Below are 18509 nucleotides of genomic sequence, written 5' to 3'. Positions count from 1 at the left end.
CTCCTGCCAGTGATGGAAGATCCGCCCCTTCATTGTGAATATGCTCACAAGCCATTAACATTGACTTCAAGCTTCTGGAGACAGCGTTGACTATTCTGTAGTGCGACAACAATCTGACTTCAATACATTCTAGAATCTTCATAACTGGGTCATTGATCATTGCCTGAATATCGTGCAATTTTTTTTCCTTTTTAGGCGACTTGCTAAACAGCTTGCAAATGTCTTTCAAAACATGAAAAAATATTTTTACCTTTTGGTTTTTATTCCTGCAGGAAGCCGGTGCAAGGGACAAAATGTGCGCTCTACAGTGCATATACAGAATATCTTTGGGAGCCTTTTCCGAAAGCTTCTTTCTCACACCTCCAACATTCCCAGCCATGTTTGAGGCACCATCAAAGCTGAAAGCAACAATATCATCGTGTTGTGGGAAAAAATGAAAGAGGCGCGCTGGCATGGTTCAGATTAGGGGGATGGAAACAACTAAGAACGAGAAACGAAGCAGGGGAAACGATATGCCCTTTGTGCAAGGGGGAGGGGACGGACAAGTATACCCTACTGAACTGCCCTTCTACACGTGACCTAAGGGACAAATGGATGAAAACTTAACAGGTAGGGAGGTGATAGAAGTGGTTGACGACAGAATAAAGATAAAGGAAACGGGACAGCAAGTGGGGAAATACCTGGGAGAAGTAAGAGAACGGCGGGGGAAAGTTATTAGAGAAGGCAGCGAAATGAGTGATCATGCTCCAGACGAGCCAGCTTTATAGTGTAAAGCAAAATGTATGCGTGTTTTGGTGAAAGTGCAGGAAAAGAGAAGTGGGGAGAGGAGGAAGGAAGAAAGACTGGAGGAAGAACTGCCAAGGGAGGGGAAGAATGTGTATATATAGGACAAAGTAAGAGACAGCTTAAAGGAAAACTAAATGTAACAAAATAGTGTAGAAAAATCGAAAATATGTAGTGCGTACAGCCTATGGCTCGCACAAAAATAAAATAAAATATAGCATAGTATGTTGTTAAATCAAGAGCAGCAAGCTCTTCGTCAATAGTATTTGTAATAGTTTCTGCCCTTCCATTAGGAATTTTGACTATTGACAAAAACTTTTCCATGGGGACCTTATCTCAACAACTCTGAACATTATACTTAACTCCGTTTCATTTATACTGCACATTCGAGATGGGAGAGAGGAGACAAGGCTAGTGCGGTTGCCAGTTTTATTCTGCTTCTTCTGTAAGATTGGACAGGTGTGGGCGTTGCTATTTACAGAGGGAAATATAAAGGCAAAAATATTCGCCACACAAAGTAATGCGGTCCGATGCGAGGGAAACAACGGTAGCAGAAAGGTTTTATACTTTGGTTTTGTTGTACAATTTCGTCCGGGGGACGGCAGATTCCCCCGGAAAGATGCCTAAAAAAACACTGCATAGGATACTGCAATACTTAAGCACAGATTTCAGTTTTAGCGGATAAGCTCACCTTATGTCAAGATTATCATATGACAAAACGAATTCCTCCACCCCACCACCTCCTCGAGTATCGCCACCAGAATATGCAGCAGTTTTTAGTAATTGCAAAAAGTATTTTTATTTCGATTTTCGTACGGATTGGATATGCGAGTGATAGAATAAGGTAATTTGTGCAAAATATGTAAATCGAAAATGCTTTGGCAACTGATCCTTTTTGTAACAAAAAGCTGCAAATCGCATACTTCTAGAACCGCTACGTCAATAATAGAACATTTATTTTATTTTACATTTGAGTGTTCGGTGGAACTGGTGGTGATTACATAGATATCTTCATTTTCATCGTATATACAAATTAGATCTTTCAATTAAGTAATTTAAAATTGAGCATGGTGACCCCGTGACTGAGACAGCTTTCATTTTAGAAGGCCACTGCCCACTCCAGCCCCCCTCAACTCTTGGCAGCGCCCCTGCTTATGCAAAAGAGAAGTAATATTGACTTTTTGCACGAGTGGTTGTAGCAAGAATAAGGGCTCGTTTTTCATGTGTAGCTAGCTGTAACTGAAGAATTGTTGCGTAATTATCTATCTGCAGTCCTTCCTTCAATATCACCTTAATGGGGGTACACTCGCCCTACTTGGTAGTAGCACAATTCGTTACTTTACACAACATTTTTGTCAAAATGTAGTGGGTACGTACAGTTCAACCGACATTGGACAAACATGCTATATAAAGTAGGGAATTGCAAAGAAGTGAGTCGAGTATACATCCCCGAAGTAAAGAAGTGTATTATACACTGCGATGAATTCATCGACGACTGGAAAATTAACTTTACCTGGCAACAATTGGCAACTAAACGACAGGCTTTCAAAACGACACGCAATGCATTGTAAAATGAATGGCGACAGGTTATTGAAAGTGCTGCCATCTGCTGATAACGATATTTCCCTGTAGGAGTAAAAAAATATCCCCTTTCTTTCGCCCCCAGCATTGTAAAAACTTTACAGTTGTTCATGCAAGCAGATAAATTGTTTCGCAAACTATGAAAATTATACAAAACAGTATTTTGATTAATATATTTTAGTCTGGATTTTCACAATAGGGGATTTTACATGAAGAAATATATATACACACTATATTTGGCTATAATGATACGACGATACATATTTCTTGTTCCGCACAAACTTATACATTTATGAAATATAAACATGATTTCTCCGAACATTGATTCAGTAATCACAACAATATTAGTTGCATATGCTAGGTCTTCTATAACTCCCCACATAATGAAATATCTCAGGATGATTTTGCGAGATGCACTACGGCCATCTAGTGGTGGAATTAACAATTCAGCCACGAGTGGCTAGGGGCAGCATTAGCACCTTGGGAAATACATGCTAACAGCACCAAACCTGGCCTGCCTAACTTATCCACGTATGCATATAATAGCTTAAATAAACAAAATATAACTTGCCAATCCTATTTACATGGTTATTTATGTAATTATATGCCTACGTGGATAGGTTAGGCAAGCCAGGTTTGGTTCTAATAGCATGTATTTCCCAAGGTTCTAATGCTGCCCCTACACGCTCGTATTCAGTCGCCTACATTAAGTACTTAAATGTGTTTTTGCGACTACATTATATAGAATGTCTTCGAATTTCAATACTGCATAGAAATTAACGCTGTTGTCTTGTAATCAAGGTTCAAGTCCCATTGAGGGATAATGTTTGTGGTTAAGATCTTTATTGAAATGAAATATATATCTTCATATGGCAACACTGATTTGCAATAGCAAGGCCAAGAGCCTCTAAATGAGTAGACCCTAGAGCGTTTTTTTTTTTTTTTTTTTTGTCGAAGTGGGCTAATCTTCAACAACACGCAAGAGGGAAGGAGACGAAAATAGATCTTCCCTTTCAGCTTTTGCTAATGGAATACTTAATTTAAACCATTGCATTACCTCGGGGAGTTTTCGGGGAAGAGGGTGACGTAGACAGCAACCGGTTCCTCGTATTGATCGCGTTGGGTTCGATTCCGGGACGGAGCCAATTTGAGGATGACTCGCCTGGGGACGTGTGAGTCAACGCTCCCTAGAGGTAGGAGGCGCAGATCGGGGCGTTTTCCCTTTCGGATCGTGGGAAGATGGGGAACAGAGCTGAGACCCCGCGGCGTAAATCGTGACGATGTGCACGGGGAAAATCACGGGCAATGCACACGGACTTCGCGTCTAGACAAACAAGACTTCTGGGAACCATCGCAAGAGGAAAAAAGTTTCAATGCCTCGAACTGGACAGCTGTTCACGGATGAGAAGCGGATACTGGATTTTGCATTTTTCTTCTTAGCGTCGCTTTCTTCTGTGACTTTTGGCTAATCGCGACGAGGATTGTGGACGGTACTGAGACCGAGAAATCGAGACGGACCTCTGTTAAATCGAGACGAGACCAAGGCACCTATACTAAGTTGACTTTCCTTTCATGTTCTTCGCACATTATGCACGCTGACCTCCGCGGAAGACGAATGGTTAGGACAGATCGCTACGACGACAGGGGTCCCTGTTTGGAATCCAAACCGGGGCGTGGGTGTTCTTTGTGAGTGCCCTTCGTCAATTTCATAATATGATCACTCATCCCTATCTTCACGATTAGCCAAAAGTGGCAGATAAGCGAAGTAAAATAAATTAATCCATCAATCAGCGAATATCTACCGGGTTATTTGTAGATAAGTCATATATATCTTGTTTATAGTAATTACAAAGTCAATATATTAGTTGCAATTATGATCCTGTGCTGCGTGGTTGCATACATCCAGGAAACAATTAATTTTCTCGAGGGCTAGAGGTTAACTCCAGGGAAAGAGTAGTATATCGAGTATTCACACTCGGTGCTCCAAGCTGGGATCATTGCAGAACGAAGGACTTTTTACTTACAGAGTAATTTAAGGCAATGCGTTTGTGAGATAAATTGAAAACAATTGTTTTATTATTCCTTGTTGTAGTTATCCAATTTGCCATTTATCTTCATAGTACATTAATTTTCCATTTCCCTTCTCTTCAGATATGGTCGGTCACTCGAAGCATCCTTGTTTAGGCAGTGAGCGTTGTGACCAACCTTGGTCTTCCTGGAATCACACAGATCTGGCACATTTGACAAGATGGGAACACACAAAAATCTCACGCCATACGGAGAGTTGCCTTGCATCGCATGAAGAAGTAACAGAAACCGAAATGGTAAGTTTATTTTATGTACATTACTGGAAAGTAAATGTGAGTTTTCGTCATGCCTTGTGCCCACCCAATTGTGACCCTGCATCGTGGGAACAATTAAGAGATGAAGCAGAGGGCTCCAGAATAGGAATCCAGAAACGACGGGGATGGGACTATTTTTTTCCTAACCTTGAAATAAATTGGTAGCTCTCACTAAATTTTGTAATTTTGACCAAATTTAGATTTTTATTTAGGACGCAACAGCTTTGTGAAGCTAGATCTTGTAATCATGTTTAACTTGCACATTGGTGCTGCCATCTAGATGAACATGCTGAAACCCATGTGACATGAAAAATATCTTGATATCTTGCACGCTAAGTGAGTGTCAGGAAAGCACGAGAAAAATTAAGTTACCCTTTCCGGAGACACCAAATTCATGTTACGACATGCCTGTTTATAATCATGGAGGATATTTATGGCCATCCTATGCGTAGAGGAAAGTCACCAAAACCGACATACCGTTTTGTTTTTTAACCTTAACTCAGAGTAGAGAAGGAATTTTCCGAAGTAGATTACATCAATGTGAACATCAGTTCCATGCCGAAGTATAAACTGTGTAACAAGATCTATTCCAACGACATTTTGTTTCACAAAATAGTTTTTTCACGAAAGGTACAATCATGACATTTGAGAAAATGGGTTCCTAAACCCACATACTTGTTTAAGTAAGGAATTAAATTACAAAGCAACACAAACGAATGTGTGCGATATTTTTTTAATGGCACATCGCGCTGCGACGCCAGGGGTCCCGGGTTCGAATCCTGGCTTGGGCATGGACGTTTGTGATGTCTATTCATCAATTTCATCACTCATCCCCATCTTCGCAAATTAGCCAAAAGGTGCACAAGAAGCGAAGTAAAATAAATCAAATCAAATGTATTAATGACTTCTATTAGAGAATAAAGCAATTCCTTTCATCAACATGCAGTGCCGGATCTACAAGTCTTGCCACCCCCCGCAAAATGGTACCAAAGGTACCTAATTTCCCACCTGTTGTGTGCGAAGTTTCTGTGTGCAAAGGTTATGTAATATGTTGAAAGATATACATTGGGACCCCTATGGGGGGGCGGGGGCAAACGAGAACTGGAAGGACCCGGGCCCACCTGGCCCCCTGGTTTCGGCACCCGTGGTGATGTGATATATACCGTGCGTCCATTTCGATCTTCAGCCGAGAGATCGGGAGAAGCGTGGCGGGCGGCGCTGACGGAGATGCCGACATTTGCGGCCTGTAATGCCCGCTTATTTTCATGGACATATGCAGACATTTATATAAATATTGCAAAACGAGCACTAACCTGTGTTATAAGAGTACGGTTTTAATTTTAGTAGCTTAGTGGCTGTATGTGCCGATGATTTTGACACGCCAACCTCTTGTGAAACACGGCGTAGAGGTTTGTTTGGAGAACGTTCTAACGCTGCACCAATATCATCGAGTTTTGCTTCGGTTAGAATCCGTCGTTTTTGCTTAGGTGTTTTAAAATTTAACGATCCAGTTTCTCGTAATTTAAGGACAAGATGTCTAACCGTATCTCTATGTGGAGGTGAAACGCCTGGGAATTTCTGTACAAATTGCCTACACACGTCTCGACACAAGTCTGTTTTCACGTACGTGTCATACATAAAAAATCTTTGTTCTAACGTGAACCTTGCGGCTGGTATTCCAATCGTCTCACTGACACAACACACACACACACACACTGCAGTAACACAAACAAGTAACTGCAAGTAACCAAGAATAACACTCTTGCGCACAGTACGAAATTAACACGCTCTTGGTTTACATTGCTCGCCACTATATTCACAACTCTGTCTTCATCTAGTCGCGAAGGAACAAAAAAACTCGAGCTCGGATATTTCGGATTGCAAGGAAGCTCAGAAAACCATTCACTTTTAACGTTTTCGTCTGCAGCGTAATCTTGATACAGTGTTGCACATTCGAAACCTCCAAACGATTCCCATGGCCACAAAACTCTTTCAAGGATATAAACTTAAGCAGGACGTTACTGGTCAAAACTATGATTAAAATGCTTTATTATCTGTGGCTCTTAACATCGTTTCTATAGCGTATTTATTTGTGTAAATAAGAGCAGAACTTGGATGAATTACAGAAGAACTTTTGCGTGTTATAACACAGGTTAGTGCTCGTTTTGCAATATTTATATAAATGGCTGCATATGTCTATAAAAATAAGCGGGCATTACAGGCCGCAAATGTTGGCATCTCCGTCAGCGCCGCCCGCCACGCTTCTCCCGATCTCTCGGCTGAAGATCGAAATGGACGCACGGTATATGACACTCTTTTCTCACACCTGGAAAATGATACATTTGTAACAATCATGCAGTCATAACATAATTTTCCTGATTAAAGATAGGTTGAAGAAACCTTCACTGCATTTCTCGTGAAATTCTAGCCTGATTTGATTCTAGTCTGACTGCCACGCGGGAAACCCGGGGTGGGTGATCCAAGGTCGAAATGTTTCAGGCTTTGTCCCCGTATAAAATGGCTCCAGGGCCCACCCAGCCTCAAATCAAAATGGTATCGGGTGGGGGTATTGGCGGCCGGAGCGTGGTGCTGATCACATCACTTCCAAGATGTCCTATATCGAAAATATGTTTGGCCCAACCCCCACATACCCTAAATGTGCCTTCATGACACGGTGCTATATGCATAGGGAACTTTAACTTTACCTGTGTATATTGTATTCGTTTCTGTACCGCTGAGTACGTTTATTTTTTACATAGGCATATACGAACCCTCTACTATGTCCATGGCTGAGGGCCCCATAAAGGCTTACTTGTCACCGGGCCCCCCCCCCCCGCACCGCGGGGTTTTGCGGCTTGTAGATCCGGCACTGTCAACATGAAAGGAAATGTAATTTCTTCGGCCTATTTACGTAGTTCTCAATGCAAACACAAATAAAGTAATTTTCAGAAATCACAGAGTACATGTCATGTTCTACACCTGAGGATTGAACATGAGGCCAAAGATTGCACATGATATACTGGCATCCTCGGAATAAAGTCCATCACAAAAAATACATTAAGCATCTAGGGCATCTTCTTCTGGCGCAACGGTTTAGGGAACTCAATTGTTGACGTATGCCGGTTTAGGGAACAAAGCTACCAACAACAATAACCTAAAAAAAATTACAAACACATCTTCCCAACTAAAAGAAATACATATGTTCGGAATCGTTATTCCATCTACAATAACATGATTACTTTAAAACTATAAAACTTCACTCATTCTTCCACTGTGAATAATATAGCACTATGGTCAAACAAACAAAAAATTGAATTCACCCCAAAATAGAAATCTCACCCTACACAAAAAAACCTTCACGAACGCTTGTTTCGCTGGTCGCACATTATCTTGAGAGCCTAGAGAATAGAGTTAACCTGTTGCCGCGAAGTGACAGGACTTCTCGGCTGTGAAAGAGGGATGTGTTGATTTAGGACACCTATGTCAGTTTTGGTGATTTTCCTCTATGTATAACTCAGGGAAGAAAACCTGTACAATTTGTAATACAAATAAAACCACACGATTATTCATCAGTATTTTTATTGAACTTAATAGTTCCAGTTATATTATGGTTTGTAATAGTTCTTGCATGGAACTTAGCTGCTTCAACATGATAATATAGGCACATAACACTTCCACGTACTTCAGTTCAAACTCTTAAGCTGATATCAAGCAATGGAAGGAAAGTGGAAAACAATTGACAATCTGAACATGCAGCTCTTTTCTTTTTTACATGCTAGTAATACATAGGAACCTTATTTTTACCTCCTATAAGCAAACCTAGATAGTGTTATGGCATAAAAAATGCACGAACAAATAAGCACACATTACTTTCAGAGCGATGTTCGTAAATGCAAAATTATAAGTTTACCCCGCTTGCAGAGAAAATATCATAAGTCAAGAGTATCTCCAGGTTCAACAGAGCAACAAAAGGTAAACATTTTTTTAAAGAAAATTAACATTAACTCAAAAGAATCAATATTTTTAATGACTGTTCTAACTTATCTAATGGACAAAAGTACATAAACACAAATTCTTCGTCCATTGTAAAAGTGAAGTGAATGTAAACAAGAGCAAATGACTTGTAAGAAATTATAATTATTGATAAATTTAGAAATGTTTGCGTGTGTTAAGCCCAAGCCACTTACCTAAGATACTGTAGTGAAGCTGTGGGAGATTATTTTATAAACATGGTAGGCTAAGTGACATTTTGGTCATTTCTGAGTTTATTAAGTAAAAAGGTTATTTAGAAGCTATACTGCAGATAATTTTTTTTCGTGTTGGGTTTACCAATTTCACAAAGCTTCGCTGAATCCAATGCAAATTGTATGACATGGCAATTTCACTCGAAAATTGAAGGATGGCACATTTTACTTTGTAACTTAAAAATTACCAAAATGTCACTTACCATGTTTTACACCCGAGCCCTTCAATTATATACTTATAAGCTGGATTAAAATTAACCAATAAACCAGCAACAGTGTGCTTCTCAGAAGTCACGTTGTCACACGCACTTCTTCATTACAATGGACAGAGATTACACGCTTCAGCCAGTCATACATAACGAAGGAAGCTCGCTAGATGGAGTTGTCACAGTGTAAAAAAAAATCTTGCATCACAACCTCTTTTCTGAGCATTTATGCGTTAATTTATATTATAGTACGGAACAGCCAACGGCAAAGATAATATTAAGCAAATTGCCCGTCACTATTTTCATTCTTTCCACTCTACGTCCTGCAAATTGTCCATCACTATTTTCATTTTTTTTACTTTACGTCCTGTAAATTGTCCATCACTATTTCCATTATTTTTTACTCTATGTCCTGCAATATTTTAAGGAATTGAATTCTGTTGTTCTGTGCTTATTGAGGTTTTTATTTCATCATCACCATCACGTTGTGGAAAAGAGAGTGAATGAACATAGTGATGGGCAATTCGCTTACCATTTCTTTTCCCGTTGGATGTGATCAGTTATCCACGATTACAGCTATAGTCCAGAGTTGAACATTCTATCACATTGAGTAGCTACCCTTTCATGTTCTTACTCACAGTTACAGAAATCTAATTACCAGACTAGAAGTTGATATCCATTTATCATTCGTTAACTTTAAGATTAAGCAATTCAGACAAGATTACCACACCATGTCTGAGAGCAATATTCTGTTAAATTTTCATACAAATGCACTGATGGAGTAATTTATCGTTTCCAGCAATATATTCCACCAATGTTTGTTTTGGAATGTCATCCTTCGCTATAAGCTTAATTTCCGGTCTGCTACAATATATATATCTGTGTTCTGGTTTAATTTCATATTTGAATACAATATGCAGATTAATTTTTGTTACTCAAATCGCCCAAAACATTTTATTACTAGAAACATTTCTTGTAGATTCATACAAAATAAATATACTCAATGTAGAAAAAACAGCAGATCAGCCATGACTATTATTTATAAAATTATGCAATGTTTCTTTAAGACAATTTCTTGCAATATAATGTTCATATTTATATATTTTTTACCATACTTATCTTTCAAGGGCATAAAAAAGTGATATGTTCTAATAAATATCTCAAACGTTTCAGTACCAAGAAGCTAATGAACCATCATACATAATTACAATCAATTTAAGTTATTTTACATACTCAGCGCTTTCTTTATCGTATTTAGATTTTTGAAGGGCATCTAAAGGGCATATGGTACACACACACACAAACACACACGTGCAACTGTTAGGCACAAATATTGAGATAAAATCAGCTATGTGAAATATATTTATGTTAATACTTTGTACATGTGACATGAGAGATATTTTGAATTGCAATATGCTCTTGTTTTTTTGCTGTGTGAGTATGTGTGTGTTTATACTGCAACATAGCAATCTTAAAATTTCAAAATGTTATTTTTTTTTTAGATGATTCTCCCCGAGTTTTTTTTAAAAACTTAGACGACATTCAATTTATGCAACCATGAACAGTGAACATTTAGAATATCTGTAATGCACATGTTTTGCCCGAAATGTAAAATTATCGAAAATTATTGACAATTCGATGAGTGAACACGTATAGAAAACGTGTATGGGATGCTAGACGAAATAATAAAAAACAGCATCACACTTTGTAATTTCAATAAGAGTGCAGTAGCACATCTTTTAGGAAAAATGTAGTTTTCTACAACACTAGATAGTTCAATTAACCAGATTATAAAGCTGAAATGTGGTACTATACCTAATTTTCATCATTAAACACACTATCAAATTTTGGTATACATAATATGAAATAACAAAATGTTCTCTTAAATATGTATAAAATAATTTTGGCGCTTCTTTCATTGTTACTGTACATAACATGAGTGAAAATGTAATAAATAGGGAACGGAACTTTAGTTAAATAAATGTTTTTTCTGCGATAAGATAGAGGCCCTCGTTTTTGCCAAAATTCTGATCATAGCCTTATATGTAAACACATCAAATTATATTTTACATAAAAACACATATTTTCCAGTTTTCCGTATGTAAATACATATTTAGCGAATTTTTATTTTAAATACATAAAATCGCTCATTGACTTCATCTACCTCGAAATCCTCGAAGGAAAAATTTATATTCTCCGCACCTCTTTCATATCGAGAGTGCTAAGTTTGTTTTGTCTTTGAACACGCTCGCTGGCAGACTTGTGGCGTCCCGCTTACGATCCTATTGGGGGAAAATATTACCCCCACCACTGGATGTAACGCACAAGTGCTAAATGTACAGACATTTTTGGGAAAAAACAAGGTTTTCAAACTTTGTGCCAAATTGCACGTATTTTGGAAGCTGAAGTAGAGGAAGAGGAAGCTTTATAAAACTTTAGCGTTAGTGGCACTTCGTGCTTCAAATATGCAAGAATTGTTTCTCGTGACGTGGAGCGATCTTTCTCACAATATAAGATGCTTTTTAGAGATAATCGTCACAGATTTACAGCGGAGAATTTGGAAAAACTATGGTGATTCACTGCAATTCTTCCAAAAAATAGCTCGCTAGGAGATAAGCATTTAGAAACTGATTTCAGCTCTTAAAATGCATGTAATATTTTATTTTTGTTACCAAATGTTTTTCATTTTTGTCACATATTTTCCTGTTTTTATCACATATTTTCAACATTTATGACACATAAGAAAATAAATATTTCTGAGTTTTTTAGCACATAAAGTTCCGTTCCCTAGTAATAAATGTTGTCCACATGTTTAAAGTATAGACAACACATTTAATTTTTGTCTTGTTTAGATTAACATAGACTATGCTTGTTGAAGAGCAGGAGAGCGGGTGTAAAGATAGTTAGTTGTACGCATGTTGGAGACAACTTATGTGCACAAGAGGTGTATTGTTGTATATAACAGTGTAAGAATAACAATGCAGGTTTCCCGCCAATTAACAAGTGCGTCAGAATATTAGCCAATCAATGTGGGTTGTGAAATTCTGCGCGGAGTGATTGGTCCTTGCGTTCGCGCTCAAAATAGAGTTGGGAAAAGCGCGGGCAACAAGCACTGAAGGCATGGCAACAATAACGCGAGACCAGCTGCAATTGGTTGCCATGGAAAGAGAGAACAATGGTGCAATCACAGGAAGACATGTTTTTGGCGGAAACAAGGCAAATCCAGCTCCTTTCTTCACAACGAGATGTGCGATACAAAAAAGGCAAAGTCCGGCTTGTAGGAGGGCTGCATCAGATATTGAGACAGCGTAGCTTCTTCGGAGGCACCCTCGAGGTAAACTGGAAGGAATCTGGTCTGGGAGCCACATCGTCATCCCCAGCGGCCCCTTCGACCTCCTGCTCTAGCTGATCCTCCTGTTCCACCCTCCTCTGTAGTCTGGGTGACTCCTTTTCACCCATAAGAGTCTTCAGGCACATGTTCCTCTCCTTGATCCGGGTTCGAACCAGGATCTCCAGCGTGAAGAGATGCTCGTCGATGACTTCGGGTATATCCGTCTTCATGAAGTCCGCCAACCTGAGCAAATACTCTGCGTTATGTCCACTGGGTCCACTACACTCCACAATCTGCGAGGCTATCTCCGTGAGGGGAGCTTCCCCCAGCCAGAGGACGTTGGCGGGAGTTGCGACGTACTGGAGCACTGGGAAGGGAATCACGTTGGAGTCCCGTGGGAAGAACATGGTGAACTGGGTTATGTAACCTCCGAGCTTGCACTCCCTGGTGTCCAAATACGGAAGCGCTGCTTCTCCTGTTATCTGGAAGGCTCGTCCCCACACTTCGCCCTGGAAGAAGAACAGTGATATCGTCAGCAAAGTATGTTTTTTTATAAGGACCATTAACTTATAAAGAGAAGGGCGGGGGGAAGAGGCATCAGTGGCGGCGATTAGGGGAGCAGTTCACCCCCCCACTTTTGCTCCCTCACTATGCTAAACCAAGTGAAAGCAAACTGTCTTTACCCCCCCCCCCCCGCCCAGTTTTGTGACCTTGCCCCCTTAGTTTTGGAAACCAATGGATGGTATCGATACTATTCAAGACTTAGTAGAGTATAGGAAAGTATCGGTTGAAATTTGTTTACCGATACTGACCGATACTTTTACAGCATTTTTTTTGCCCGACCCTGTGGTCGAGTGGTTAGCACATCGCGCTGCGACGCCAAGGGTCCCGGGTTCGAATCCCGGTCGGGCTCGGTTGTTTGTGAATGTCCATTCATCAATTTCATCATTTCATCACTCATCCCCATCTTCGCAAATTAGCCAAGAGGCACAAAACGCGAAGTAAAATAAACTAAATCAATCAATCAATCAATTTTACAGCATTTTGTTCTTTCACAGGCTCTGCAAAAATTCCTCTCGACTCTTTCACGGAGTGTAATTATCCTGGAAATTATGCAAATTTTAAAAAATTATCTATATTTTGCCCTAGTTTTTGATTTGATTTATTTTACTTCGCTTCTTGTGCCACTTTTGGCTAATTTGCGAAGATGTGGATGAGTGATGATATGATGAAATTGATGAATAGACATCACAAACGTCCATGCCCAAGCCAGGATTCGAACAAGGGACCCCTGCATCGCAGCGCGATGTGCTAACCACGCCGCCACGGGGGCCGGCTGCCCTAGTTTTGTGTGAAAGAACTTACATTTTTTATGACAACATGTAATTTAACATTCTAATGTAATTCTTGTATATTTTAAAGCACAAATCTTGGTAAATTTATGCATATATTTTGAATAACTTTTAATTATTGCAATTTTCCGGTAAATAATTATTTTTTAAAATTTTGATCCCACCATCTCAACAATTTTATTCATAAATAACTTTATCATTTTTAAACCTTATACATTAATTAATATGTACCCTTGAAATTAAGTAATAAAAGTATGGCAGGCTTATTAAAAAGAAAAGTTTTAAATTTCTTGTCAACTATTAGATCTCATGGTTCGGTACAATTGGTGCCAGGGGCCGGTACTGAGCCACGACCCAGCTGTTGACAAGCATTGGTGAGAGCTATTTTGTTATTGTTTGTTGGACGCCTCTTTTCGACGCTATAAATTATCGACAAAGTGAAGTTTACAATGAAGGCATGCCTCCACACAACAACACAGGTTCAATATTGCAGCATATGTATTGATTTTATAATTACTGTAAGCAAAACTATGGCTTGTCTGTAAATAGTCAAACCAGCTTAATATGCCTGAGAAAGTCGCATAAAGTAAATGTTTTACGTTTTAATCCCAGACCAGTGTCTTGTACATTAAACCTAGCCTTTACAGAGATCCGTGTCGTATTGGTAGCGTTCCTAACCTCTTCCATTCAAACACTGGTGCGTAGTGGTGCTACGACACCAGGGGCCCCGGGTTCGAATTCCGGCATTGGTGTTGTTTGTCAGTGCCCTTTCATCAATTTCATCATATCAACCCCCCCCCCCCTTTCGCGATTATCCGAAAGTGTAAGAAGAGTGATGTTAAATAATAATAAAAATCAAACACTGGTATTATGTAAGCAGGAAAGCATCACTAAAAGCCAATGAGCGACAGTTTCCTGGTATGAAGGTGAAGACAAAATGTTAACAATTGACGTACATATTATGCAACATCCTCCAGGAAAGCAGCGCAAGTGGGTGTTGTGACGACAACAGAAAATTGTTATTCGGGTTTCAACTAGAATCAGATGATAATTTCCATGGCTAAAATTCACAACAGTACTTATATTAATACATTAACGTCTTATCCTTGATCTTTGATCCAGTGCAGTAGCCCAAGGAACAAGAGGAGACATGGTACAGTCTTGCATGGGCATTGCGAAGAAAGGGGGAGGGGAATCAGTCAGTCGATCCTATACCCCCCTCCCTGGAAATTGGCATAGTCCATTTTACATTGCAATGAAAGGGAAAATACATTATTTGTAGAGTCGATAAGATAAGTAAAATTCAGTTAATTAGCATTATGGCAGAATAACCATAGGGATTTCGTCGTCGCCTTGTAATCAAGGGGTCGATAAGGCACATAGTGGTTCCGACTCCGCCTTAAACTGTATGCCCAGTTCCGATTGGTCTACATTTGCATAAAGTGGGTTTACAACAAAAACTTAAGGATAATCAAGGGAGAAAATGAGATCAAGAAAACGTTAAATGCAAAACCTCATGCGCCTTGAGTTTTCAATTTTTTTCTGTAACTAGGTGTTCACTAAGTATTCACCTTTTCCAATGCACGACATACACTGAACGGAATTTAAAAACCAGCTTTTATACAATAACACACACACCAGCGATATATTTCATATCTATATTCTAATACACATTATGCTATATTACAGTAAAGTAATAAATTTCGATGGATATAAAAGAAGATTGCAGAGTTCAGGATGTCCCGTGATTGATTGATTTAGTTTATTTCTTAATTCGCTTTACTGCCTCTCTTGATGACGAAGATGAGGTGCATGAAGCGACAGTCACAAAAATATATAGGGAGCCCCCCTCCCCAAGAGAATTATTCTGGCTGCAGGTCCAGGCGCCGCAACCTCGCTAGTTTGCAACATGCAGTCCAGGGTGTACAACTAGGAGAGGAGGTTGACATTTTGGGGGTGTCTCTAGAAAAGTCACATCTTACATAGGATAACAATAAGTCTGGCAACCTCATAAAAGCCAGAAACAAGATAGAATAACTGTGCATTTCGGTACACTAACGGTATGAAGACTATCCCAAAGACATATATTATTATTTCTAGTAGATTCAATATTATATCACCGGCCAACCCTCTTCCCACACTTACAAAAACTTCTGACGACGCAGCAATAGCATTTTTGTTTTCTGCACTCCATATCTTACATAGTGATCTGGGTGCGTAAGAGAAGCAACAAATAGCGATTTCCATCGTGCTCAAGCAAATGCATTCTGGGTCATAGAAATATAATAACGAAGACCATAAAATATTGGTATCAAGAACTTTTAAGTGTTGCGTTCGTTTAATGTGTTCCCTTGTCAACGTGTCAGGTGTAAAACACGTAAATTCAATGTGCTTGCTTCGTCACAAATGCACAAAGCTTGGCGAATTGATAAGAAGGAACGTAAGAATTGGGCGTTGTGGATTTCCATGAAGCAACAGTGCTGCCACCTTACAATCAGCGGAAGAATTATTTCCGTTCTGCTGGTGTAACACGCCTGGCATGAGAATCAAGTTTCGTTACTTACTGCTTGGTAAATGGCAAAATTGTGGGACGTTGGGGTATCCGCCAGAATAATAAGATCTCTCCAAGCGGCATATGAAAAAGTTAAGTTTTGCGTAAAGTGCGGGAACGAGGGCGTTACAGGTGCAAATGAATCAATACTGGGGGTGAAGTAGGGGTGCGTTCTCTCCCTTCTGCTGTTTATCCTCTTCATCAACGATATCGTGGAGGAAATAGCGCACAGGGACACGGACCTACCAACGATATCCGAGGTATAAAGGTACCGCTTCTGTTGTACGCAGAAGACCTGGTACTGATTTCGAACACAACAGCAGTTCTACAGAATGGTCTAGACACATTACATGGATATTTCGAGAAGTGGGCCCTGCGAGTAAATATCAAGAAGACCAAAATAATGGTATTTAAGAATGGGTATGTATTTGGTAAGGATGAACATTGGAAATACGGAGGGACAAGTGTCGATAGGGTGAAACAGTACGATTATTTAGGCATGGCGATGACAATGACGGGCAGGTGGGCAAGGCGCGTACACAGGAATAAATGTAAAGCAATGTTTGCCTTTAAAAAAAATGCAAAGTACCAAATATACCAATCAACACTCTGGAAGAGGACTACGAGGCCACAGTTAAGGCAACACTGTTTTATGGCATCGAACTATGGGCCTGGGAGGGAGGGGAAAACGTAAACGTCGTACTGTCTAGATTCCTAAAACAAGGGCTAGGTGTAGGAAGGGGTATGGAAACATGTGGGGCACTTAGGCAAATGGATGCCAAAATGAGGAGCATTAAATACTGGGCAAAACGGATCACCATGAGGGAGAAATTTGAAGAAACTCGGTTTACAATCACAGATAAGTGGGGGTAACGGGAATGGGTAGCAAAGATAAAGACGGAATTATACGGTATAGGGCTGGGAGTGGGATGGGTGTGGGAAGAGGGAGTAGCCAGACTGGAAGACATGAACAAACAGAAAATTTTGGCAGAATGCGGCGCAAAAATATCGTTAACATTAGCGAAAATAGTGGATACAGTGGGGAAGGAGGAACTACGTGGATTTGTGTGGGGCAAAAGAAAGGTCAGGGTTGACCTGGTTCAGACTGGGGGATGGGCACAAGTTAAACTAAAACGGGAGGATGGGAGCGTAGAATGGCCGCTATGCGGTGAAGACGAGACGAAATTTCACATTCTCCTCCAGTGCAAAGAAACAGGGGAGGCAAAACAAAAATATATAAGGGAAATAAATGAAGCTAACATCGAGAATATAATGACAAGCGTTATTAGGAGGGAGAGACCGAGAGGGGGGAGGCGCAAATAAGGAATCTGGGAACTTTCCTACACTACGTCTGGGTAAAGAGAGCAAAGAATCTCAGCGGGGAAAGCGAAAATGTGAAAGGGGGGGGGCTACTAAATAAATAAATCTGAGAAAATTTAGGAATCGCTCAGGTAACAGTGCAAGTGTAGTGAAAGAATGGAAATGAAAGACTGTGTTTTGAACTTCCAAGCAGTGTGAATGTGGAAGTAGACTGAGAGAAGATAGGGTGTAGGAAAATTGCACTAAAATTTTTCATTCTTGTATGGTATGCACAGCTGTAAAGGCTCATACTTGAAATACATTCTATTCTCTCGTACTTACTGCTTGTTTGAAAGTCGAATAGTTTGAAAGATGAATTAGGTTATTTTACGTCGCTTTTCTGCCATTTTTGATTAATTGCGACGATAAGGATAAGTGATGATATGATAAAATTGATGAAGGAACACTCACAAAGAACATCCATGCCAAGGCCGGGATTCGAACCCAGGACCTTGCGTTGTTCAACCACTCCGCCATGAAGGTCGGCTCAAAGTTACAAAGGTGGTCCATTATATCAGCCGTGGTCAACATGTGAAACGAGACGAAAACGAGACTGTGTCCGAGAATCTCGTCTCTTTCAAGGCTTTAGTAAACTAACTGTACTACGAGTGCATGCATGTACAACGATAAGTTTTTTAATTATTTTTTGGCACTCCCTTACCAACCCTCGGTATATATGATGTGCATTGTTCATACTTAGTTCAGTTTCATACAGTGTCATCTTCCATTTGTATATTTCGATTTTTTGTGCCGGTCCTGC

General features: G+C 39.8%; 2 protein-coding genes across 2 annotated transcripts in view; one reads left to right on the top strand and one right to left on the bottom strand.

Moving 5' to 3' along the window:
- LOC145988360 (uncharacterized) overlaps positions 1-18509 on the top strand; it is a 320576-nt gene that overhangs the window by 127997 nt on the left and 174070 nt on the right. The window contains exon 3 of the mRNA XM_083123235.1: positions 4516-4688. Coding sequence (XP_082979361.1) covers positions 4518-4688 — 171 coding nt within the window. The 5' untranslated portion in view covers positions 4516-4517. The remainder of the gene's footprint in view (positions 1-4515; positions 4689-18509) is intronic.
- LOC145988359 (putative glutathione-specific gamma-glutamylcyclotransferase 2) overlaps positions 11953-18509 on the bottom strand; it is a 49364-nt gene continuing 42807 nt past the window's right edge. The window contains exon 3 of the mRNA XM_083123234.1: positions 11953-12996. Within this exon, the coding sequence (XP_082979360.1) occupies positions 12448-12996 (549 nt within the window). The 3' untranslated portion in view covers positions 11953-12447. The remainder of the gene's footprint in view (positions 12997-18509) is intronic.

The sequence above is a fragment of the Lepisma saccharinum genome, chromosome 5 (genome assembly GCF_977018435.1).
Source record: "Lepisma saccharinum chromosome 5, izLepSacc3.1, whole genome shotgun sequence".
In the NCBI taxonomy this organism is placed as follows: domain Eukaryota; kingdom Metazoa; phylum Arthropoda; class Insecta; order Zygentoma; family Lepismatidae; genus Lepisma; species Lepisma saccharinum.
Note: the sequence above shows the minus strand (reverse complement) of the source record. Positions and strands in the feature narration are given on the sequence as shown.